The 26,412-nt window shown below is 40.3% G+C and overlaps 1 protein-coding gene across 1 annotated transcript in view; it reads right to left on the reverse strand.

Moving 5' to 3' along the window:
- FOXO1 (forkhead box O1) overlaps positions 1 to 16,894 on the reverse strand; it is a 48,775-nt gene extending 31,881 nt beyond the window's left edge. The window contains exon 1 of the mRNA XM_025170230.2: positions 16,094 to 16,894. Coding sequence (XP_025025998.1) covers positions 16,094 to 16,663 — 570 coding nt within the window. The 5' untranslated portion in view covers positions 16,664 to 16,894. The remainder of the gene's footprint in view (positions 1 to 16,093) is intronic.
- Between the last annotated feature and the right edge of the window lie 9,518 nt (positions 16,895 to 26,412).

Below are 26,412 nucleotides of genomic sequence, written 5' to 3' on the forward strand. Positions count from 1 at the left end.
AAACTACACCATCTTAAAAACTGCTCTGTCTGCCCCCCTCCCCTTTTCTGGCCATCCCACTCTATCAATTTTTGGCCACTGTGGTTGAAAAGGATTGTAAGTTGCAAAAATAGTCATGCAGCCACATCTGACCTTAGGGGCTTGGGTTGTTTATCCTGGTATATCTAGTATGGCCCATTCCTCATGAATAGCAACTGTGAAACTTGCCCTAGCTTCTCCTGATTCTGGAAATCTCAGAGTAAAAAACTAGCACTATGCAAAGCATTCGAAAGGGATTCTTCCCATTAGGGCATCCCTCCTTGAAGTGTTAAAGCAACTATTTCCTTTGGAAGGCTCATGTGACTGCTCTGAAGGCCGTCTCTAGCCACCAAAGCAAGTTTGTGTTGCACAGCTACTTCACTTCACTGGCAGTCCCAGCAGTATTGACTGTACATTTCATGGAGACAGCCTTCAAAGCATTCGCTTGAACCTTCCAAAAGAAGCAGCTGCTTTAACACTTCAAGGAGCAGTGTCTGACTCATGCTATTTGGCACAGACCTGCAAGAAATTCCACAATCATCATGGGGAACGCATCTAGTGAATGCAGCCATTCCTGAGAGGTCTTCTGATCAGGATTTCTCCATCTCATCTTCCCCATGAGCCAGTATTGATATCTAACAAGGAGAGTGAACTAGAACTAGATATGAAGTAGACCAACCTCTAACGTTACAGAGTCCTGTAATCCAGGGATTTAGAGGGGGCTTTGCCTTCTCTAAAAATCAGGAAATTAGGACTCCTATAATCAATTAGAACATTTTGAATTGTTCTGAGGAACTGAAAGAAATTACTTTGCTTTATCCTACCTCCATTATACCTTCAAGGAGATACTCAACAGATACTCCTTCAAGGAGTATACCACATTCTTTCTTAAGTCAGAAGCATCCTGTTTGTAGTTCAATATAATAAGAAGGTGTGATTTGGTACCCAGGTTGCTCTTCTAGTATCCTGCATTATTTTGATTTAAAGGACCCAAGAGTCAAAAAGTTCACAGTAAGTCATAGCTGAAATAATAAATGGCTTATTTTTCATCCCGGTAAAGGAAATACATCATAACCCATTGTGATACATTCACAGATGCTGTTTTCACAGGAAAGTTTAAAAATAACTGAATCAATTTGCCTTGCTACTCACATTCAAACAAAGCCCCTTTCCACAATTCACTGGGAAAGAAAAGACATGTTTTCAACACAGTGAGTGAATTTAGAAGGAAACATCATCTTAAGAGGAGAAACAACAGAACCCCTAATTATTTAAAAAAGGAAGAAATTTGGCAAAACATAATTTGACAAGGCTGAACAAACCAGCTCTCCTATAAGCCACTGTCCTTTAACTCTAGAAAAAGGCTCATATATAGGTTGTATTTATACAAAATTCTTCTGGTTCTGCTGAGACAGCTTTTCCACAAATCAACAGGAGCACGCTTCAAGCTGCAAATCTAAATTCTGAGGGGTGGAAATGAGCACTGGTAGATTCAGTGGGGCTACTCAAACATACACAAAATCACACTCCAAACAGAAGTTTTACACAGTGGTTAAAACAGTGCTCTGTATGTTACACAGGTCCTTCTCCATAGTCAAGATTCTTCTATGATGTTTAAAAAACATTATATTCAGAAGGTTTTCCAGCAATGTGAATTAAAATTGTCCTTATTGCAAGTTCTACTCATTCATCCTGGCCAGTTATCCATGATTGCAGGTTAAGTATGATTAGTATTTAATATCCCTTTAATTAGTGTTTCTTTCCTGCATAAGTTTTTTTAGTTATTGGCATCCTTGTATTATGGCTTTCTTTTATAGTGAAATATCACTGCTTCACCATAAAGACATAAAAAGTTAATGCAAGATAGACAGTAATTAATATCCTCCCTCCACTGTATGCATATACTTATAGAGAATTAAGTCAACTAATTAAGAAGTAATCATTCATTACTAGCAGGCTGAACAGGAAACAATAACATTGGCAAAATGTGCATTGTAAACCTTTAATTCAAGGGTAGAGAATCTGTACCTTACTTATATAGTTATAACATAATTCCAATAGTCTTTCCTTACTGATCATGTCGGCTGCCATTGGAGCTGCAGATCAGCTGTATTTGGAGGCCAGATACAGTAACCCTTCAAAGTTTCTATAATACTTTGTCCTTCATTAGTTGTGTTTATTGCAAATAATCACAAATAGGTCTAGGGAAAAAAACAGTGAAGAGCAACACAGAGCACTGGAATATAATCATTTTGGGTGACAGTGTAATCTACATTATCTGAAAGAGGTAAATAATAAACGGTAGCAATTCTAGAAAAAAATATTACTGTGGCAGTAAAACCATACAAACATAAATTATTCACCAATATTTGAAGGTCTTCTGAAGAAACCTATAATGATCATAAGTAACCTGCATTATTTCCATCCACAACTACTACTTCTCTTTAAAATCTAAATCTCAAGATTCAACTGCCTAAAAAACTTAATTCCATTTTTTCAGCCTACAATTTTTATTAAGCACTGGAAATAACAGGGCAGGGTGATGAGAACTGAGTCACAATTGAAAAATAAACAAAGAAACCCAGATCTGACCATAAGGGAGATTTCTGCTTTTGGTGTTGAAAGCAACAGCTTTTAAAGCAACAGCTTTCTTGCAAAGATAGGTCTATGAGTGGGCCAGATAAGCCTCAACCACACTTCTTTCTGTCAGGTTAAGAAAGTCATGCAGATCTGTGAGTTTCAGGACAAAAATATTATCATTCATTTACTATTACAGAGGAACATATTTTTCCATTTGTTGCCATTTCATCGTTTCCCACCAGAGCTTCCATGTTTAAATGAAATATATGTCCAGTAACTTTAAATGTTCTCTTCTTACTGGAGAAAAAACATCACTGTCAGATTTCTTCTTGCAGAGTTGTCTGTAAATATCACCAGGGCCTTCTGGATGGATGGGCATCCACCCTATCCTAAAATTCACTTGCCAGACATTCTGGCAATTAGGTTGTCTTGCATTAATTAAAGGAATGAAGAACACAATCTGGCCCAAGGGTAGAATTGTCTCCTCCTAAACTTGCTGGACCAGACTGAAAGCTTTTCCACACCACAGCTTTAAGTTGCTTGACTGACTCCTGTGCATAAACCAGCTAGAAGTTAAGTTCATTCAAGAAATCCCTTTTCTGATTTCAGCTTCCTCCACTTGGCCATGGTGATGACTTGCTATTCTCTCTGGACCATGCATATCAAAGGACTTGACTGACAGGGTTTCCTATTTCTTTGCTCCACCCATTCATGCTGGGAAAGCAAGCACCAATTGTTTTGCCTTCTGTGGGCAGATCTTTAAGGATGTGGCTTCTGCTGAGAGGCATTGTGTAAGAATCCCCCTCATACCTGACACCAGTTCATGTGATGCATTCACCAATGGCCAGGTGGGGGGGGGGAGGGAGATGGATGGATGGATGGATGGATGGATGGATGGATGGATGGATGGAAGGAAGGAAGGAAGGAAGGAAGGAAGGAAGGAAGGAAGGAAGGAAGGAAGGAAGGAAGTTTGTTTTACCATTCTTCCTGTCATTCTAGAAGGGGAAGCTGGGAGAACTCTTGTCAATTTCATCTGGTTAACAAAAGGCCCACAGTCAGCTCCCCCAATCCACATCCTTGCAAAAAGAAAGAGACCAGCCTTTCATAATTCCACCACTGAACTTGTACAAAAAACCAAGAAGATCCTGCATTTAATTGGTTGGTTCACCAGCTGAAGTCTCTTTAGACAGGGACAGGCAGCCCATGAGATCACCCAGTGAGTGAAAAAAAAGGGGATATCCTTCCCTCAGCATGTAGTAACCAATTGGAGTGGAGGTATTTGCCTACCACAAAATGTGGTAGCACCTTAACCCTAACCAGGCAACATCACTTGCCCCAGAAGAAGTCAGAAAGCACTATTTTTGATGCAAAAGTCAGGCGGAGGTTGCCCTCCCTGTGAGCTGGACGGATTATGGTGCCAACCTACCTATGTGGCCACTAAGAGTCGAGAACAACTTGATGGTGCATAATCAATCAGATGACAATGTGAATTCCTGCCCTTGAGAAATGGTTAGAGCCCATGTTTAAATCAGAGCAACCCAGCTGTGCTGAACAAGCCCAAATCAAAGAGAAGAGCTTCTTCCTCTCCTGATACAGAGGCAAGGAATGACTGGTCCCTGGTTCAGCTATCAGTGGAGAAAGGAACCTCTTTCTCCATAAAGAAGAAGAATGGGACTAATGCTCCTGCCTTTTCATTCTGTGAAAAATACCATTTTTCCCCTCTCTGTGCTCCCAAATGGAGAATTTCTGAAAAGATAAAATTGCTTCTCTTCGATTTACTGCTGATCAGAAGAAAGAAGTGATATTATTCAAACTAAAAAATGGTGAGGGTGATCATTCCTGATGCCCATATTGAGATTCACTTGAGATTACAGGAGTTGGCTCAGTGGCTGGACTAGACAAGTGCTCTTCCTGTCTGTTCTATTACAGTTTTATACAGCAATCAAATGTTATAGGTCTTCAAACAGTAAAGTACATATAAGTGCATAACACTAGTATGCATTCTAATTTATTACATTTTGAAAAGCAGTTTATAAATTGTTTATATAAAAAATGTGATGTCTAAATTATCTGGAAATGCTAATTGCCAATGTTTCATTATTGATAATTACCTAAAGCCAGAATCTGCTATAATCTCAAACAGGAGTCTCCCACTTTATATATCCCATATAATGTGCCAATCAATTTCCATGGAAGAAAAGGAATTTGAATGTGTTCCCTGCCATAAGCCAATGCTCCTCTTTGACTTGGGTTAGTGATAATACAGTGAAGCCTCAATGCAATGGACTTGAGATGCAACAGACACAATTCCATGTCAATTTGCCTAGTAATGTCATTTGCATGATGACATAACTACAGATGATATACTCTTCAATTTAAAGGCCCCTCCTCCCCAATTTGTGGCTTAAATCAAGGTTTCACTGTATTTGCTATTCAGACCTGGACCTTTACAGAGTACCAGAAATATTCTGTGTCACTCCTTACTTTCTACCTGAAGGACCAATCAGCCCTACTATCTATCCTACCTTTCAGCTTTTCCTACCTTTTAATTTTTCAACTTCCTCCTCTATTTGCTTCTCTGAAATGGCTTTTCCAGCTTCTTTGACTGGCTTTGGGTCCTGGCTTGCAATTAGCTATCCTATATTTTATTTATGTCACCATGTTTTCTATTGCTTTCTCAGCCCTGCCATGGGACTTCATCCACCAAACAGTGTAATAAAAGGAAACAGGCCTTTCTACCACCACCAACAGTAGTAATTCAGATGTAGCTGAAGATCAAGGAGCCCTTGCAGTCCTGATCTTTTAATGGGAGTTCAACCGTATGCAAAAGTGTATGAACTATGTCCTAAATTAAACACTGCTTTTCTACTTGCAGTTCATAATCTGGTGCTTTTCTTTCTCCCTCCTTTTTTTTAAACTGGGCTGGGGAAATTACAAATGAATAATAATTCTGATGTGATTCTTGAACAGGGTCCCTACATTGTTCAGATGTCACTTTCTCTTCCTATTTGGGACGGTGTGAGGAATCTTACTGAACTCTCATTTTTTAAAAAATGGCATTGCTATTTTTAATAGGCTTATTTGTCATTTTAAAAAATTAAACGAAATAATTGAAGTGTCCCTCTACAGTTACACCCCTAGAGATATATAAACATGGGGAGGAGGAAGGAAGTCCTGGGATTTCCCCCAAGTTTTGTTCTGATCTTTCCTTCCCGTAGAAAAGAGACTGATAACGGCTCAATTTTAGCGCGGCTGTTCAATGGTCAAATCAGAAGGGATCTGTTATTAGTGTAACTTGGAATAGCAAGAAGTGGTAGAATAGGATGAACCTGCAAACAGGATGCATTTAGAAGCCTTGTTAAGTGGAAATGGTTTAATTTATTAAATACCTCATAAAATAAATTGCAGTGGGCATTAAAAATATAATAGCCTAAGAAAAGACAATAAAACCATAAGAACAAATGCACGTACCATTAATAGACATGGCAATCGGGCAAACTGCATTTAAAAACTGAAAGAACAATTAGGTAAACAGTGAATTATGAATAGATATTACATAGCTTTGGGGAAGGGCATTGATTGGTAATACAGTTCTATATTAAATGCTGTCTGGAGTTTTGATTTTAATTCTTCCTTTAGTTGCTTCTAATTAATTAAAAAAAAGCAATTCCACATTTTATAACAAAGTACTCAAGTATGGAAGGTTGAGTCCACGTGATTTAAGGTACTTTACCAGTACAATTAATATGTGCTGCCTACTAATGAATAAATATTGAGCTTCTCACAATTTCTTTTGCTGCTCTTAATGTAATGGATTAAACTAAAAATATGTGATTTTAATTATTGGCTGCAAAGTACATGGAGCACTAAGAGCAGGAGCCCCAGCAGAGGGCTTTTTTTCCCCCCAGGAACTCGTTAAAGTGGTACTTTCTAACATTTGCTCAAGAACTGTCTATGGAGTGCTCCCCTTGATATGAACCTGTCTGGGTGGTAGTATTTGTAGAGAACACCTATCTATCTATCTATCTATCTATCTATCTATCTATCTATCTATCTATGCAAAGCAAAAAACAAGCCCTGAAAAAAATACATAAAGAAAAATAAATACATGACAAAAACAAAAGTAACTAAAAAAGTAAAAATAGTAATGTATGCATATGAAATGTACACTTGTGAATTTAACAGAAACATTTTAAGAATCCACATTTAGTACTTCTGTCCAGAAGGATATTTAACATGCTAGGCTTAATATTAGATTTATGCACTGAGATTATCTTGGTTATGAAATCAAGCAGATATGCATAATTCTTGAAATGTTGTTATTGTTCTTAATCAATGAGACCTATAAATTATATGAAGGAATGACTAAGCTTGACCCATTTGGTATTTATGACATTCTTTTTCCAAAATGTATTCAGTCACAGGGTTACCATCAAGAACTAATGTTTCTCTTGAAAATTCCTCTGCTTTTGGAGGTGTCTTTTTTTGGTGTACAAAAGAATGCTCCGTTACAGCTGTGTTTGTTCCCCAGGCTCTTGACTTTTAGAAAATAAGTTAAATCTTGGTTCTTCAGTCAGGCCTTTTATGATGATTTTTTAAAATTTTAATGCCATCTTTTGGACAGTTTTGTATCTTTTTAAGCCAGTCAACTTGATCACCCTGACTGGGTAGAAAAGAGGGGTATAAATTAAGTGCACAAACAGAAAAATTTAAAGATGCAGAGGCCCTCCATAACACTGTAAGAACATACTTGCCCATAAAAGCCATAGAAAAGAATATAGAAAGTTTATTTAGAAAATGTTAAAAGGCAACACGACATCATTTGAGTCCACAAAAATCAAGTGATCCAAGAAAACAGAGACATCTGGGGGGGGGGCGGTGTATATCAAAAAAGACAAAAGTCAAGATGGCAGCCACAACTGAATGAGTGAAGCCCTACCCCTTTTCATGCACGTTACATACTACACCCATAAAAAGGGGGACTTCGATCATATGGTTGCAGCCATCATCTTTACCTTCTTTCTTCTCTAGATGCCCCTGCAAGGTTAGCAATATCAGAGAAAAGGGTTAGCACAGAAGTACCAAAAAATCATGTTACCAATGTATTTCGTACCATTTCACTAAATGCTGTCAATTATCCATGTTCTTGCTTCTCTAAGAAAGGTGAGCTCTAAGAACCCAGTATTACATTTAATTTTCCCTGGATCAGACAGATTTAACAGTGTTCTTTAATATATATATGTTTATAAAGTATAGAGATAGCACAACCAGTAATCCTGCTTGTAATTTCCACCTAACCTGACTGGCTTTAAATTGCTGGGCAAGCATATAAAAGAAGAACCATTACAGTAATCAGGAGGAGGAAATGTTGAAGCAGTAAAACAGAGATGGAAAAGCACATCCTGAAAAAATGTTTTCAAACATGCCTCTTGGCAGCCAGTTATTGGATGGCAGCATACTGTCGTTTTCAAACTCTTTAATATTAATATGTTCCCTTCAGGGTCTGCTTTTAACATTGCAGCTCTTTGAGCTGTACAGTGGGCAGGCATCAAAATCACACCAGTGTCCTCAATGAGCACTCAGACGTGCAAGTAGAGTTTTCTTTGAAACTAGCTCAACTCCTGATGACTCTATCCACGTGTTCATGCAGTTTCCTGGCAGTGATACCAAAGTGGTTTGCCATTACCTTTATGTGTGATGTTTATCAGTGTTAGACAATTAGCTTAATAATTGAGCAAGCCATATAGGACAAAAGCAGAGAAGTAATACAGAACGAGATCTTCATCAAACCGAATTGTTTATATCACTGCCTGAAAGATGCTTCAGTTCACAACTCAAACAGCCTCAGTTCTTCACTTTTTCAGACATGTCCTAACACTTTCTTACAGAGCACTTTGGAAAAGATTATATGAGAGTCTCACTTATTTCACCTCCATTCCTTCTCTGCGAGGTAGATTGGGCCAGCCTTCCCTCTGGACAGGCTGGTAGGGGATTATGGGAGCTGTATTCCAACACATTTGGAAGGTACCAGACTGGACAAAACTGAACAAGATCAGCCACTTCTCCAGTAATGTGTGAAAATGTAACAAACAGGACCCCAAAGCAGAAAGCACTGCTCAAGATTTTTTCTACTATTTGGGCCAGGAAACAATAAATTCAGAAAGAGTAATGAAAGCTGGGAAATAATAAATAATAAATAAATATAGAGTTGCTGGGAGCTGAGCAGCGTATAAATTTAATAAATTATTATTATTAATTATATTGGGAAGAAAGAAAGAGAGAAGAACTTAACTGCAGACAAGTCCATCCATTTTTTAGTTACTAAGAGGTTTTTTTTTAATCCATTCAATCAAGTCCGATTTTTGGAAACTGTTTGGACAAGTCCCTGCAGTTTTCTTGGCAACTTTTTTTTCAGAAGTGGTTTGCCATTGCCTCCTTCCTAGGGCTGAGAGGGAGTGACTGGCCCAAGGTCACCCAGCTGCTTTCATGCCTAAAGCGGGATTAGAACTCAGTCTCCCAGTTTCTAGCCTGATGCCTTAGCCACTGCACCAAACTGGCTCTCTGAGAGATATTCTTAGCATTATTCTTATTAGTGCTAGTGTTATTGGTGTTGTAGTAGTTATTATTGTTATTATACAAATAGTATAATAAAACTAGTACTAACATTACAGCTGCTTAGGTTGTACAGCTGACAGGTTTCAAAACGACATCTATGTCCTCAACATTCTTAAACATGTAAGTGAAGTCAGGTTGAGCTCAACTGCTCATGATTCGTGGCACATCCCTGTAGTTTTCTTGGCAGCATTACAGAAGTGGTTGCCACTGCTTTATTTTCTTTGTTAACTTCCCAGTCTATCTTATAGGCCTGCTCTTTCCTAGTGGTCTCCCAACCAAGTACTAACTAGATGCAATCCAACTTGCCTTTTTGACATCAGCCAAGGTCCACTGATTTCCAGATAAAAAGTTTCATACACAGGAATGCAAATCTACTAACCTATCTTTAAGACAATAATACATATAGAAAAAAAATCCCTGATATACCCAGAAAAGATTCAAAATACTTTTGAAGCTTTCTATTGAATAACTATTTCATGATTTTTATAGTAATATATTATTCCAAGCAACAACATCTTCTGGGTGAAGAAATATTAAAAAGGTATTAGATTATATAAAATCATTAAATGATAAAGATAAAACTTAATTCAAATATCAAAGTGAAAAAACACAATGCTATTTCTGACATTAAAAGCAGTTTTCCAGATGTGAAGTGCTAGAAATTCACCTATCTTTTACAAGCTTGCCAAGTGGATAGCAAGGCAAATTTTTTTATCTTAGCCGCTTCTCCATATCTGAATATATAAGATGAACATTCATTAAAGCACTTCTTAGTCCTCCTTATTCCTCCTCCTAAGCCTTAGCCTAGCAGTCAGAGGCAACTAGGAACAGTATGCAGGTGAAGAGTGCCAGGTGTTTTGTTATTCCTAGGGGGGCCCAGCATAAAAACCAATCAGTCTGCCGAAGAGAAAGGCTCTGCAACTCAGCATTTTACATGCAAATAACTTACATGGATAAAACTGACATTTTTTTCTCATTTAATTTAAACCTTAAATTAGTGACAAAAAGTCACTAGATAGGCAGCCACATAAATCATTTAAATAAATAAGCTCCAATGGTTTATTTACAAATATGAATTTAAGATGTTCTAAATATAGCATAAATTTTGTTTTCTATTCCTGTGAACCCTCCTATCAGTGGCCTCTGAATTAGCATATCACAGTCCAGCATTTTTTCTGCAGAGAAGCCTATTCAAGAGTAAGCAAATTTATTGTCACCATTTCCTTAAAAGTATTCCTTAAATACTGTGTTTAGCATTACAATGATCATATAGATTAAATAGGTAACAGTTCCTGAAATATTTTATTAATCGGGAGTTGTTATAGACATTAATAATCTCAGCTCCCACCTGAATTGGAAGACATGACAGTAAGCTCCATCTGAAACACCAGCATACAATCATGGAAGCATAATATTAGAAACCAACCTGATAAATTCATGTTGTATGTATGAACCAGTAATACAAAAATAGTATCCTCAATATTATAATAATACTGTTATCATTATAATATTGTATTGTGTTGGAAAGCTAGTATATTTCTATCTTTCCAACACAGGAAATATACGCAAGGCTGTTTAAAGGAAAATCATAATTTTCCAACATAGGATGATTGGGATTTAAAGAAATACAGACCCCAGGCTCTGATTTTTACTTTTTGAAAACAGGATGAGGGGGAGACATTGTTACCACATCACTGAGAGATCCTGAGTTTCTACATTGTTTCCTATAAGAGGCTGTCATTTTTTCCACTCTAATGAAAGATCATCATAGTATCAAATGAAACCAGGAAATCCGAGCTGCAGACAAAGAAATTGTCAGTTGTACACTTTCTTATGTCTGAGCCTCTGACACATGCAGATAATTCTGAATTCATTTCTCACTTCACTTGAAAGGCACATCAGAAAGTTCCGGGAGTTCTCATCTCCCTTTCCCCAAAGCTCTCCAAGTTGCAAAGAACTTGGAAAAGAAGTGGGACTTTTCTCCCCTGCCTAAAAGATCCTCACCACAACCTAAAAACTTTAAAAAGATAAGAAAACAAAAGATGACTTTCAGTTCACACTGTAAAATGTGGGACAGATGAGTGTAACTTTTATCTTCTTGAGGTAACACTAGTATTTCAGAAGGTGGGTGCAGTGAAGCTCTTTGTTGTTTTCAGATAAAAATTAGGAAAGGATATTGTTATATAGAATCATATCTCTTTGAAAACCTCCCTTTAAAAAATCAGCTCTAAAATGGAGAAGCTACCATATCACTTCATCCTTTTGGGGGTGGGGGGACATATTCATGTGCTTGAGAAGCAGAGCAACTTCTATACCATTTTTACAATTCTCACCTTTGAGAATTACTGGGATGAACCCTAAAGGAAGCACTTCTAATTCATGGATATTTCTAAACCGCAGATTATCTCTGACCATTGACCATCCTGGCTGGGCTTTATGGGAATTATAGCCCCAAACATCTGGAAAGCAGCAAGTCACCAACTTTTGCTCAAAAGTTTAATGAACATTTAAGTATGGGAGAGTCACAGTTTCTACTAGCAACAAATACAGTACTTTAAGCAATGAGAAAATAAAAATATTCAGGCAACAGATGATCTCCCTTCTCAAAACTGAGAACAATCACTTTGTCTGTACATCCCTTTCTAATATGGAATATCTAATTCACATGCATACACTGAAGCTCCTATTTTGATACCTATAATATTGTCCTCCTTTTTCAGTCCAGAAAACAAGTAAACTGAATCAAATACACAGACTTCACATAATTTTCACCAGGAATAGCAGGTAATTTTTCATAAATACTGACCTATGAATCTATAGCACAATGAAATCTGCATTATCACTTTGACATATGGATGAGTAAATCTATTTCATTTGGTTCACTTTTTGATTAAAGCCTATAATACACAATAAATCAAACTGACAAATCCATCAGTTCAGGCAGAGGGCATTGAGTGGGTGTGAATAGCTTCATCTCCAAGCAAGTTTGCAGCACCAAAACACTGGCAGAGATCCACATCCTATAGTAAAATTCTCCTTTTAATCCTGCCATAGCAAACCAGTCCTTCCAAGCCAGTTCCTGTATATAAATGGAACAAATTGTTATTGATATGTAACCTGGACAGGTTACAGTTTGGGTTTTAAAAAAAACCTCTCAAACAAACTGATTCACACAAACTTCTTGGCACCCAAAGGACAAAACTGTGTTTCTTTCTCTAGAATTTACAATCAGAGATTGTCTTAAGGATTAGATTTATTAGGTTATATCACCAAAAAGACTGAAGAAAACACAGAATTTTAAAGGCAGGTTTTTATCCGTTTGAAATCCATCTTTGAACAAACAGGCCACCCTGAGCAGAACAAGAAATGATAACATTTTTGGCAATTCCCCCTCTCTGTACAATTCACCCTGCCATTTTTCATGTTCTTCTATAGCCTCCAGAGCAGATTGGAAATGCAAAAGAGAGGAGGAATCACTGAAAACTACTTCTGGCTGCTTCTACTGACAGAAATCTCAGGTAAATCAAACACTGTGCTACAGTTTCTGCAGCACAGTGAGCTGTAGGTTGCAATCTATATGCAGATCTTATGCGGAGGTTACTCATTTCTTCTAGGGTCACCAGATCTGGCCTGCAAAAGCTAGAACAATTACTAGATGGGAGCAAAGAGTTGGAGTTTTCTGTGTCTCTTTCCTGCCATCTAGTGGCCACTGGGATTCTTACAGCCCAGATCTGATTTCATTTCTCTAATTTCTTTCATACTAATTATTGTACTTTATTATATGTTTCAAGGGATTCAGACACTGCATGAACAAGCTGATGAAAGGTGCAGCTTTCGCTAAGCCAAACTGCAGCCAATTAGTTGTTTTTGCAATAACTGACTTAAGTTTTATAACAATTTAAAAACTAAGGAATGTACTATATTGTATAAGCATTTTTCATCTTTAACATGTAACAGGATGGACAGCCAGGAATGCCTTAATCTCCCTTATCTTCAGAAATATAATTTGATCCTAAAGTATATGTTACCATTAAAAAAAAGAAATTGCTGAAAGGAAATTTAAAGCAAATGTAATTTAAAACATTCACTTCTTGATTAATTTTAGATAATGAAGACTTTGTAGATCTCAGACTAGAAATTTTGTTGCTTATGAAAAGCCCACTTTTTTTTTAGACTAATGTCAAAGTTAATACTAAAAGGAAGCAGCCTATTTCAAAAACTAGCAAGAAATCCAAAACATTTGTAGCAAGAATACAGTGTAAAGATCCCAGTCCATTTCTGTACTGTACAAGCTTTGTAAATTTCATAGTATTCTAAAACTCTCAGCTTGTATAAATAGACTTGAAAGCCCTGAGTGCTACAGCAGTGTTCAGGAAAGGCAGATAAAATTGGGGTTTTTTTTTAATTATCATGTATCATTATTTCAAAGTAAATATATTATCAAGAATTATCAAAGCTAGATTTTACTTGAATGCTAAAAATTGCTCAATAGAAATGTAATGGAATAAGTATAAGTACCATTTGGTTTTGCATCAATCAAATGCATAACAATTATTTGTGTATAGGAAGAGGGCATATTCATTTGATATGAATTTAATATGAACCAAATTACACTGAACTTTCCTAGTACAAATTGGAACACAGTAGTCCCTGGTTTCCAATTTTTAAATGCATATACCATTGAATGCACTCTCAGGGGAATTATATAAAAGGGCATTTTAGGGAAAAGTACTTGCTAAATAATGTAAATATTTAGGACCACTTCATACAAAAATGCACACAAACATTTGTATTGACTTTTTAAACAATTCAGACACAGACTGGAAACAAGACAGAATAAATGCATGTTACAGAATACGGAATACATATTTTTTCACCCTATGTTGGCCTATTAAGTAGGCATCAGCAGCTGAAACCTTGCACAGCCATGCTACGTAAAAATATTTATTAGTATACATTTTTCTGGGTAAAATCCTGTTTCCCTCCACCAAGAAAAGCATTTTTTGCCTAAACTGGTTAAAGGCATGAACACTTCCTGCCTTCATACTGTATCAGTACATGCCAGATTTCTGTAGAGAAGCTCAGTATATGTGACATACTCAAATTATGACTGTCTACATAAACAACAGATTGATAGATTAAATTTGAAATTACGTCTATACAAAAGGAAACTGGAAATAGTTTCCTACTGAACATTTAATGCTCAGCAATCTGTAAACACTTGAACAATTATTTTACTGGATTGCCTATGAGTTCATTGAAGTGTGTTTCCTATTTTCCCTTACTGAAAATGAAAACTATTGGCACGTTCACCGTATTTGTGGGATCCAGTTATCAGAACTGCAAATAAAGAATGAACTGAAGCTAATTAAATAAGAAACTAAAATTTAACTCTAAATCTGGCAATTTTGCTTTGTTTAATAATATGGCAGCTAAGCAAATGATCACTGCTAACTAGTTTTCTTTTTTCAGAAAGGGAGATGGGAAAGCCGACCAACTGTTTCCTTCCCTGAATGGCTTGCCACCAAATTCCATTGTTCGTGTACCTCCATAATGCTCTTCTTGGATTGGCAACATAAGGCACAACCAAAAGGCTAAATTTGATGAGGGCTGCCACTGCTTACCCTTAATACATTTGTCTTTTTTTTTTTAATTATCACACTATATCACTGGGAATCTGCTGGGAATCAGTAGTGTATCTCCTTAATATATTAATCATTTAGTTCTTTTACCAAAAAATGTCAGAACTCTACTCCAAACTTTTTTTTTCCTTTTTTTTGGCCCTTTGGAAAGCGCACAGATAGTATCCATACTATATTGGACTTACATAGCTAGTGAGCGCTCAGGAGCCAACAAAACATATCCATTCCCAAGATAAATTCTCAGATGTTAGTAAATTGTAATATCTTGCCCACTGGAAGGAACCCCCAAAAGCTCAAGCATCTCAATTAGTCATTTCACTTCATTAGGTAACATCTGCACCAAGATACATTAATGAAGTATGAGTGTGGCAGTGACTTTCTTAAAAAAAAGAAAACAAATTACACTTTTGAAAACCACTGTATTGATTTCTCTTAGCTTGCACGCTCTCAAAGCTATTATGTACAGATGCTTAACATGAACTAACTGACAGTGGCTATGATTTCAGAGCAGGAAGACGATCTTGGTACAATGTGGAAGCAATATAGAAAGAAGTCAACTTCGCACAGGGCAATACAGCTAGACCTGTAATATCCTGCTACTCCTTACCCAATGTGACATCCTCCAGATGCACTGGACTCTCATATGGGAGCGTGAGAGTCACAGACTCAAAGAGCATCAAGTTCAGAAAGGCTGCTTTAGTCAAGCAAAGCCGCTCAAGCGCCTGGATCACTAAAGGGCCTCTCAAAAAATACCAGAGGAAATGACACAGCTGTGCTTGAAACCAGCTGTCTAGCGAGTTATGTATAGCAACTGGGACAAAGACAGGAAAGGGCAGAAGGAACCGGGGACCCTTCTTAAGCCCAGCGCTGCCTCAGCGGCTGCTCGCTGGCAATCACCAAGGGCTAGTTAAGAAGAAAGAGAAAATAAAAGTGGGAAAATACGAGTCCACGAAAACCCACCCCTAGACACCCCAGCGTCGATAGGAAGGGGAGCGGCGACGCAGGCGAGCAAGCCAGGGATTATCCCACGGGCTCTGCAGATTTGTGGGGGCAGGAAGCGGAGGAAATGGCACGGCTCTCGAGCCGCTCTTCCCACTTCCCTCCTCTCCTCTGCCGGCCTCACGTTACCTCACGGCGAGGCAGCGTCGGTGCCTTTCTGCATTTCCCACCCGCCGAAGCAAAGCGGGCCAGAGCCGGGGGGGGGGCCGAGGGCCAATCCCACCCCCCCGCCTGCTCACCTTCCACCCGGCGGAGCTGTTGCTGTCCCCTTTGTCCTTGAAGTACGGCACGTTCTTGACCATCCACTCGTAGATCTGGGAGAGCGTGAGCCGCTTCTCGGGGGCGCTTTCGATCGCCTTCGTGATGAGGTCCGCGTAGGACAAGTTGCCCCAGGCGTTGCGGCGGGAAGAGCTGCTCTTGCGAGGGCCCGTCACCGAGGCCAAGGCGGCGGGCCCTGCGTGCTGCTGCGGCTGCGGGTGCTGGAGGCAGGGGAACTCTCCGCAAAGACAACCGCCTGAAACCCCGAGGTCTCCCGCTCCCGCGGCGGAGCTGCCCGTGCCCCCCTCGAAGCCGTCGCCTCCGCCCGCCTCTAGCAAGCTCAGGAGGTCACCACCGGCGGAGGAGGCGCTGAGGGCCGTAACCCGCCCGCAGCGGGACGGGGACGCGGCCCTCGCCGGAGTTGCAGTGGGCGTCTGTCCCGGGCTGGACGGGGCGAGCTCCGGACGGGGCAGAGGCCAAGTGCAGGACCTCGGGCGGGCTAGCGGCAGGAAATCAGGGTCGGTCTCCACGGGGTGAGGCGCCTCGGCCATGGCGAGGAAGGCGACGGAGGAGCAGGAGGAAAGGAGCGAGGTTTATTGAGCCGGGCGGGCGGCTTCCTCCGTCTGGCAGCGGCCTCCTGTTGAGCGCCAGACGCCACTTGACAAACTCCAACTCCGTCCCTCGGCCGCTCGCTGGCTGGCTGGCTGGCTGGCTGAGCGACAGGCGGGTAGGCGCTCGCACAGCGAGCTCAGCGTCCGGGCTGAGGAGCGAGCAGCAGCGCCGCCCCTCTTCGCCCGAGGCTAAGGGACAAGCGAGAGGGGGCGGCCCCAAGGGCCGAAGGGAACGCCCCTAAGGCTTTGCCTGCCTGGGTGGAGGAAGGCGGGTGGCGCTCTGCTTTTCACTCTGGAGAGAACAACGTTGGGGCATTCCCCCCCTTTCGACTTTCGCAGCCCACGCCGAAAGGGAAAAACAGAAGGGGCGCCGCTGTCCGTGGCCCTAAGGGAGGAGCGGGGGCTTCTCGACGTCCCTCTCCAGCCGCTCAGGGCCGTGTTCCTTCCTGGGTCGACGTCGGGCGGGCAGGGTTCCCTCGTCCGCCAAGGCCGCGCTCGCCTTAGGACTCTGCCCTCCCCCACGTCGTGGGATGGAGCCCCCGCGTGCGTGAACGACGGCGTGCCTGCGAGAGAGGCCGTGGGGGGTGAGGGTGTGGCTGCGGTGAGCCAGGCAGGATGTGCGGGTGGAGGGCGTGAGCGAAAAGCGCAAGCGAGGACATCATGCGAGAGGCGCCGCGCTAGCGCTGGGTACTTTTCGGGGATGTAAAGCTGCGTTTTAGATCTGTCTAAAAGTACAGATCGCGTTCTGATCATCAATATGTTGTGGCGGCTTTTGGAATGAAACGTGACTCGAAAATAATAAAGGGAGGGGGACAAGAAGCACAATACAAGGCGTACAGGAGTTTAAAGACCAGTTTAAAGTGGGTTGTTTACTCGCAGAATGGAGGCTGAGACGGGAGGCTGAGAGGAGGAGACCCTGCTGCTGCTGGGCAGGTTAATTAATTTCCCCACAACACACATCTGGGACAGGATCTCATTGGAAGGCCTTGGGTGCCGCAGAGACCTTCAGGCACAAGAAGACTCTAACGTATTCACTGTCTTCGGGGCCTTCTAATCTAGAAAATATAGCAAATGGTGCACCACACAAAGCTGGCCAAAGACTCCCCTAGCTACAGCCTCTATCTGCTGCTCTAGCAGGAGCCAGAAGTCCAGATGAACCCACAGATTGTACACCTAATTCTTCCCTGAGGGCTTCTGTACCAATAGAAGCTGGAAGTAAATTTCATCATCCAGTCCCACAAAGCCTCCAGGCACCAGGTCAAGACTTCCACTACATCTCCTGCTCAGCCTGGGGTAGAGATGTATAACTGAGCAACATCTCTCCCACCAACATGAAATGGAACTACTTACTCAGGAAAGAGCAGAGCCACTGCAGTGTCCTAACCTCCAGTCTTAATAGGTAGTCCAAAATGATACCATGGTCAATAGTATTGGATGAGTATCACCTAGAGATCCAACAGTAGTAGAAGTTCACTATCCCCATTCAGGTCCCAGTAAACAAAGTTTGGGGGAGACCACCACCAGCCTGGCAATGAAATCAAAGCTTTTGGGAAGGGAGCCTATTAGATATTACATAAACCAATACACTAGCAGTACCCCCACCTTATACCTAGCACCCAAAGTCACTTATAGGACTTCATATTCAGTTACCTGAGGAAAAATACATCTCACCCTCAAAGTATATCATGGCCCTCCCGTCTCCATCCCCTGGCCTTGGTGTAGTGGCTGGTGTACCACTTGAAATCCATCTCTCAGAGCTTGGACAGAGGGAACCCCTCCATCCTTGTTGACTCAAGTCTCTGTAACGCATGCTAGCTCTACTCTCTTCTCCATTACAGGTAGTCCTTGTTTAGTGACCACAATTGGAACCAGCAACTCAATTGTTAAGCAAAGTGACCACTAAATGAAACTGTGACTGTGCTTATAATCCTATTTCAACTTTCCTTTGCTTTACAAACCTAGGAAGGGCCTAAATGCAAGAATTGGTCACAAAGTTACTTTTTCATCACCATCGTAACTGCAAATGGTTGCTGTCCAAGGCAGTTGCTAAACGAGGACTACCTTGTATTAAGTTGTAGAGAAGCAGGGGCTTATGACAAACAGACCTAGCATTTAGCAGACCTAACCTGAATCCAAGGACCCATCTATCTAGCATCCAGGACCGTGGATTGAAGCTGAGGGCCTTGAAGAGGGACTTGGAACCAAATTGCCTATTCCGCTTCTGCTGTAATTGCCCATCCCCCACCTCTCATCACACCTTCAACTACTCATCACTACTAGAATCTTCTCCACAGTCTCCAATCTTCCATCAGTCTCTCTTGACCTCCATTCAGGGCCTCTCCCAACTTCCATTCACATCATCCTTCCTAGTGGTGCCCTCAAGTGGTCCTCTGCTTCAAGAAAGAAGCTACTCCAGCAGAATGGGCCGTAGGATACTCAACCTACTTCCCCAAGGCTTCGTCTCACTAGGTCCCTCGTCTGCCTGCCATCTACAGGTCTCTCCTTCTACGGCATGGGTAATTTACCCTTTCCCCACCCAATTCAGCTACTAGGCCTCTTTCCTCTCACCCCAGGGAGTTAGAGCTCCACATCCTTCCCTTTCTCTCACCAAGGGAGGAGAATGCTTACCAAAACTGCAAGCTTCCTTCTTTCCTCCTTTCTAGAGTTGGTCTTTCACCCCACCTGCCTGAACTATGTCCAGCCAAACAGCTCCAGATGTCACAACCTCTTCCTGGTGTCAGTCCCATTTCCCTCTCTGTATGGTGACTCCACTTTCACTATCATATAATCCATCCTTAAATCTAACTCTTTCCACCATGCTTCCTTCTTTTTCTTATTCTGTAATCCCAGTGGAGATCCTGTTGCTATTTTCAGAACTCTCCTCTCCTCTCCCAGTCACCACATCTCACTCTAGTCTCTTCATACCTTAACTCTCCTTCCACGCTCCACCATAAATCCTCCAACCTCCTCTTCATTTCTATTGCTCTCCTCATATCATGGGGCTTCTATCCTTTCATTTCCTATCAAAGAAGATGTTAGGAATCCAAAGCTGACTACACACCAAAATTCTATTCAAAACATTCCCTTAAATCAGGCAAAAGAGGCAGGAAGCCCAACAGATGAGTCTCAGGAGACAGAGCTCAAGACAGGCCAAGTGTTCTACTGCCCTTGGAATGTGCTGTACCCCTGGAATGCAGAACTCATAGCTTCTCAAAGCTCCCATGGTAAGACAAAAAGTGTACGGATAGTGATTGTCTGTCCACAATGGAATTGTTGGTATCAATAACTTACTGATCCAGATTATTGTACAGGGTCTTTTCAACACCAAACATAGTTTCTGCAATTTGCCCAACAAAGTTCATTGTCTGATGGGTGTTAGGAGTCTATAAAGCAAGCACTACCAACTTACTGCTGAGCCTCTGAGAGGGTCAGTATAAGAAATAGAATTTTAATTTGGACCCACAATTGAAAAGTAGTCTGTATATAGAATCCTAGAACTGAAAGGGACCTTGACTGCATCATCAAGTCCAGTCCCATTCAAAAACCATAAACCATAATGAACAAACCAAAATTAATGTAATATACTATGCCACAACAAATAAACCATATGATAGCCTGGTTCACACAGGCATAATGCAATTTGCTTGATTTTGGCTTACCTACTGTGGTTGGCTTCTAGTAGAGATGGATACTTCATGGACTGCATCAGATGCCACCCTGACATTCCATTTACATATGTTGGTGATGTGGAACTGCCCAGAGTCGCTCTGCAGGGAGATGGGCGGTGACAAACTTGAAAAATGAATGAATGAATGAATGAATGAATGAATGAATGAATGAATGAATGAATGAATGAAAGATTTCAGCCCATTTTGGGGGGTTTTAGGGAAATTTAATAGTGGGAAAGAAAGTAGTTTGCCTCCTAAAGTTCTCCTGCTCCCATTTCCACCTTTAATCCATCCCTGCTTTATGGTGATTTACGTTATGCAAGAGCCAAGTACCTGGAATGCAGGGTGCAAGTACAGTCTCTGTGACAGAGCAGTGTCTGGCTCCTGCTTAAATGTCTCCAACAAGGAAAATCTAACAGTGCAAAGGCAGCAACACTAAGCTATTCTGTTAGGATTTTTCTCCCAATAGTAAAAATTATTTACATGTGTATCCCACATTTCCTTTAGGAACAAGAAGTCTGTGAAGTAGGTGGGCTGAGAGACAGTGGCTGGCCCAGTTTCTTTCTGATATTCAGGATATGAATAAAAACATTGGAGGCTATCAAGTATAATTCCAGAACATATCATTAAAAATATCATATTAAGATGCATGCTTATGGCTGTGAGAACAAACTTTGCACAATACTGGAAAAAAGACATAGCACCAATGATATCTGATTGGGAGCTTAAACCTGGAGAATATGAAGTGATGGCAAAACTAACAGTATCCATTCATAATAGAAGTTTAGAAGAATGGCTTCCATATATATTACACACTATGCAGCAAGGTAAATATACAGGTAGTCCTCGGGTTACGATGGCAATTGGGACCAGAATTTCTGTTGCTAAGCGATGTCATAAAGTGTGATGTCACGTGACTACATCACTTAGCGATGGCAATTATGGCAGTCCCACTTGCTGTCATAACCCAAGGACTGTATGGGTTGTTAAGTGAGGACTTCATATGATCATGACTTCCTGCTGGCTTCCCTATTGACTTTGCTTGTGGAAGCTGACAATTATGTGAACGCAGGGATGCTGCAACAGCTGGAATTCCAAGAACCAGTCGTAAGTACCATTCATTTAGCACTGTCATAACTTTGAACAGTTGCTGAACAAATGGTCATAACTCGATGACTACCTGTACTGTAGTGTATGGTTTCTAAGGTTTACACCAATAGATACTGTAAATCAGTTTGAGAACAAAGGAGGAAGTCAGAAATTAGATATTTATATGGTTTTCAGGGGTGGACATTTTTTTCTCCCTTTTCCCTTTTTCTTCTATTTTTAACTATTATAAATAATATGATGATTTTGGTATTAAGCTCAAAAATTCTTTTTTTATATATATATATGAAAACAACTCAGTGTACTCTGTTTGGTATCGCTTATTAATGTTATGTTGTGATTAACTGTATAACCTCAGTAATTATCTGCTCTTCCATAGAATTTATTTTTTTCTGAAATATATCTCTGTTTTAAATAATAAATAATAAAGACATTGGACACCATGATCTTTCACTTTCCTGGCTTCCCTGCTAAATCAAGTTACAAATGAGGATGCTCCAGTACATATGATTAGTGTGATTATTAGCCTATGCTTCTTAAGAGATTACCTAATATTGGCACACTATGTCCCTGCTGAACTTTCTACACCAGCTTCATAGGCTGACTTATTGAGGGCATATTTCAGCATTTTCATCTATTGAACACCAGAATACAAATACAAGGATGGAGACACCCACCTTTCGGCCGCAGACATAGCTCCATCACAACAACTTGTGGAGCAATTAAGCTAAGAAAGAGGCATTGACACAGGTCATACAAGGAGGTGATGATTTGTGGAAATTTTAATTGTATGCTTTCTTCCCTTTGTTTATATACAGGCTTGTTTAGAACAGTGAGACTGATGCAATTAATTTCAACCATAAAAATGGAAGGCTATAGACACCTAGCAGGATGTCAGTGGCTTTGAGTTCAGGAGAGGTTAAAAGTGCAAAAGGTTGTGTTGCCAGAAGCCTAAAACATGGTTCCATTTCCCATATAGGAAAACACACAAGTTTATCTAAAAGAACAATAAGACCCTGTTTTCATATTTGCAAGGAATAACAATGTCAGGAAAGAGCATATGTGTGTGTATATGCTGAAATAATGAATAGTTTTAAATGGGATTAAATTTAATTAACATGAATATGCCCTCATGAAATTCTCATGTGTTGTAATCATTTCGTTATCATGCTTAATTATTTTTAAAAAGTCAACAGTAAATATTGTAAAATAGGCTGATTTGAGGCAACTGACTTGAATATGTGCAGGAGCAGACCCTGAAGAGGCACCCACAACAGGCCTGATTCCCAGGAAGTCCAACACTGCTGGGCTTGGAAGAAACAAAAAAACCGTGATAGTGGAAGGAAAAAATGTGTTTTATGGTCCAGTCATAGGCCCTGGCTGAGAAGGCCCTGACAGTAGAAGTACCGTATCTTTCTCCCAGAGGTGGGGGAATGCGCAGCTTCAGTAGAACCCCCTCTATGCAGTCCAGGGTTTTTCCATACTTTCACTTGTTTTCCGTTTTATTTTGAATTTTCCCTCTAGGAGGGAAGAAAAAACTTTTATTTTTTTTGGCTTGCTTTATCACATTCTATCTCGTCATCAGAGCATCTCTTAGCAGCTTATATTATATATGAAACAAAATTTAAAATATCCATGGTTAGTTTTTTGCAAAGTCTTTTTTGCTTCCATTTTATAACAAATCCAACTATAAATATGCATTGTTGTGCTGCAGCCTGCAGCAAATTTTCACCAAATTTTACTGAACTGGTTAGAAAATTCATTTCAAAATTGGGAAACGCATGCCTTCTTTATTGAAGTGACTGAAAAAAACCCAAAGGACGCTTCTTAGGAGTGAAGTAAGCTGTCACTTCCTTCCTGTGCTTTTTTCTTCAGAGGCACCCATACATCTGGTCAGCTCACTTGCTCTGCAGGCATGCACCAAATATACAACCAAAAGGACAAATTCATTTGCTTCAGAAAAACATGCATATGAGAGCATTTTGATTATTAAGAAGTATAAAAAGAAGTTATATTAAGTGTACAGTTCCTTTTTGCAATGTTATCTTACTATATTAAAGAATAAGCTCTTGAACCTTACAGTAAGCTTTGTTTTCCCTCCCTCACCATGGCTTTTTCCCATCGGAAAACCAAAATGCAAGGCATTAAAATCTCTCACTAGCAACGATCACCAAATTCAACTTGGCAAAATGTGTGCCATGTTTTGCAAAGCTGGCCACACCCTTTTCTTGCCCGAAACAAAGCAGAAGATGGAGCTGACTAGACAAGAATCTTCAGTACCTACGACTGGCTTGTCTAAGGTTAGCGAGCCAAGGAGTAGCTGGGAAGCACAGTTCTGTCCAGGAGACGGGGACGGCCAGGGGGCTCGAGAGACTGCTGTGCCTATCCCACTGGGTTCCTCATCACTTGAGGCAGTTGCCTCACTGCCAACATGGGAGATTATTATTAAAGGTATCTTAGAAATAAGGTAACTGCAGAAATATAGGCAAGAGTCACACCTGCTGAATTGCAGTCTTTGGGGCATGGGTGTCATTTTAATTACATCTCAATGAAACAGGATCCAATTTATTTCTGCTCCTGGGTGCACGCACACCTTGGTCTTGGTGCTGCCTAGAGTTCCAGCTTCTCATTCGAAACACAGACACAACCCTTTGCCCCAGTTGGCTGGGCAGCTCTGTTCTGGCCCTGGTCTTTAAGGGAGAAGGACCCTAAAGAAGCAGTATTTTGGTCCTAGCCTTTCCTGGGTCTCTTTGATGCTGTGGAGGAAGGAAGGAAGGAAGGAAGGAAGGAAGGAAGGAAGGAAGGAAGGAAGGAAGGAAGGAAGGAAGGAAGGAAGGAAGGAAGGAAGGGAACATTTGCACATAACAAGCACTTCATGTCAGAATTGCTCAACCGGTTGCCCAACTGGAAAGCAGCATCAATAACATGACTTATTTGACCAGGTGCAATTAACAAGCCATTGCTGACTATTCAAGACATATTTTGTATACAACCTTAAACTGAATAATCCATTTCAGTAACAAATACATAATTTATTAATGCTGTTTAAATTAAACATTGTAGAGGTTTGCAGCCTTGTTGTAGGATTCAAAGCATGTATTAATTGGTTACTATTCCCCTGGCTATACAATCCCCCACCCCCATCATTAAGACATTACCATCTGGCAGTATCAAAACAGCTAAAAATACATTTCTGGAAATATTGCTTGGGCTCATTATTTTTCATGTATGGTTCATCACTCTGAAATAAAATGAAGTAAAACATCTTATACATAAATGAAATAAACCTCCTTTAAAAAACCTAACTCATCTGTTTGAAAAAGAGCCGAGTGTAGTCACAAGAGGTAAAAGTATATCACGTTTCAGTTTTGGTTGTGTGATGTGGGCCTACCCATATGCAAAGGCCAATGTACCTGAGAATAAATGCAGCACTAAGAGCTATGTATTTTTCACAGTATCATGTGGCTGTTTTGATGTGCAGGACAGCTATTATAGTATTGCCCACATACCACATTTGAGAGATATCCTTTATTTATTTTTGTATTGCAATATGCTGGAAGCATCTCATTGTACATGGCACCGTTGTATATTAAATAATTTTAATGCTTGAATAATAAACGGGAAACAATATATTTGACACATTACACCCCAATTCATTTTTAATTTTAAAAAATCTCAGGTCATTTGTCAGTTTTGCAAGGGGGTTAGCATTAAAAATTCATTTACAATGTTTTACAACTCTGTTTACTCCACTGACAGTAAAGTAACCCTCTTCCCATTTTCTACAGTATATAATCCAACATGTCATGGTGTAATTGCCACGTTGTTTTAAATCATTTTAAAAAGAGTTAAAGCATAAAGTTGCTGGAATTAGTCACCAAATTGTCCTTCAAAACACTGTTCTTAGTCTGCTTGCAGAGATTAATCAGATATGACATAATTTTAAACTCTATAGCAGCAAGAGAGCTTCCAGAAATGTAACTACCAGCCCTTTATTTAAATATGGCTATGGATTATTATTACTTCTGTCATGGCAAATGGCTATTCCCACCCAATCTTGGCACAGCTAAAAAATGTAAACAGAGCTGGACCTGGGTAGTACTTGGATGGAGCTAACTAGGAAATCCCAGAATTTTAAATTTGCAAAAACTCCCCGGAAGGAGACCATTAATGGCAACCATTTCAATATTATTGCAAATCAAACCACATGGACATGTCTAGGCAACCCCCCAGAGTCAAGCTTTACTCAAGAGGGTCTTCACCTTTTTATTATCTTCACCTTTTTATTACTTTAGCTGAGAGTAATTGTTAAAGGTTCCTTTTATTCATTTAGACCAGGAATGCCCAGCTTGTTCTGGACTGAAGCCTGCACTTGGCCTTTGAGTATCATTGTGGTGGCAAAGAGAAAAACTAAATTTAACTGTATTTACATTTAAGCTTAATTAAAATTAAATGTGGTTAATAAGATTATTATCCAGTCATGTAGCTAATACCTTTTTCCTTTTGGCACATTAAAAATTACACATTTATAGCAACTTTGGAAGGTTTCCTGAGGTAGAAGGCAAGGTTTTAGAGGTCACGTGCAGGTCCAAGAGCTCAGTTTGTACACCCATGGTTTAACTCTGCTACCTCAGGGCGTGTCTCATTTTTCAGGCTTGTGGGCACACTGGGTGCCACCAGCCTGAAAAAGGGGGTGTAGCCAGTCATGAAATATCCATCTCACAGAAGATAAATAAAGCAGCGGACTGTAGCCACCCGCCATTTTATTTTTTGAGAATGCCTATGTTGATGGTCACATTGATGTCTCTGGGTGCCATGTGCAAGAACAGGGACTGTCTTATAACAGTCCTTATCTCATTCCACATGGAGTTAGAGATGGGTGAGATATTCATCACATGAGAATTTATATTTGGA

The sequence above is a fragment of the Python bivittatus genome, unplaced genomic scaffold (genome assembly GCF_059951505.1).
Source record: "Python bivittatus isolate LINGU-HERP-01145 unplaced genomic scaffold, Pbiv_v1 ctg000020_np1212, whole genome shotgun sequence".
Taxonomy (NCBI): Eukaryota; Metazoa; Chordata; class Lepidosauria; order Squamata; family Pythonidae; genus Python; species Python bivittatus.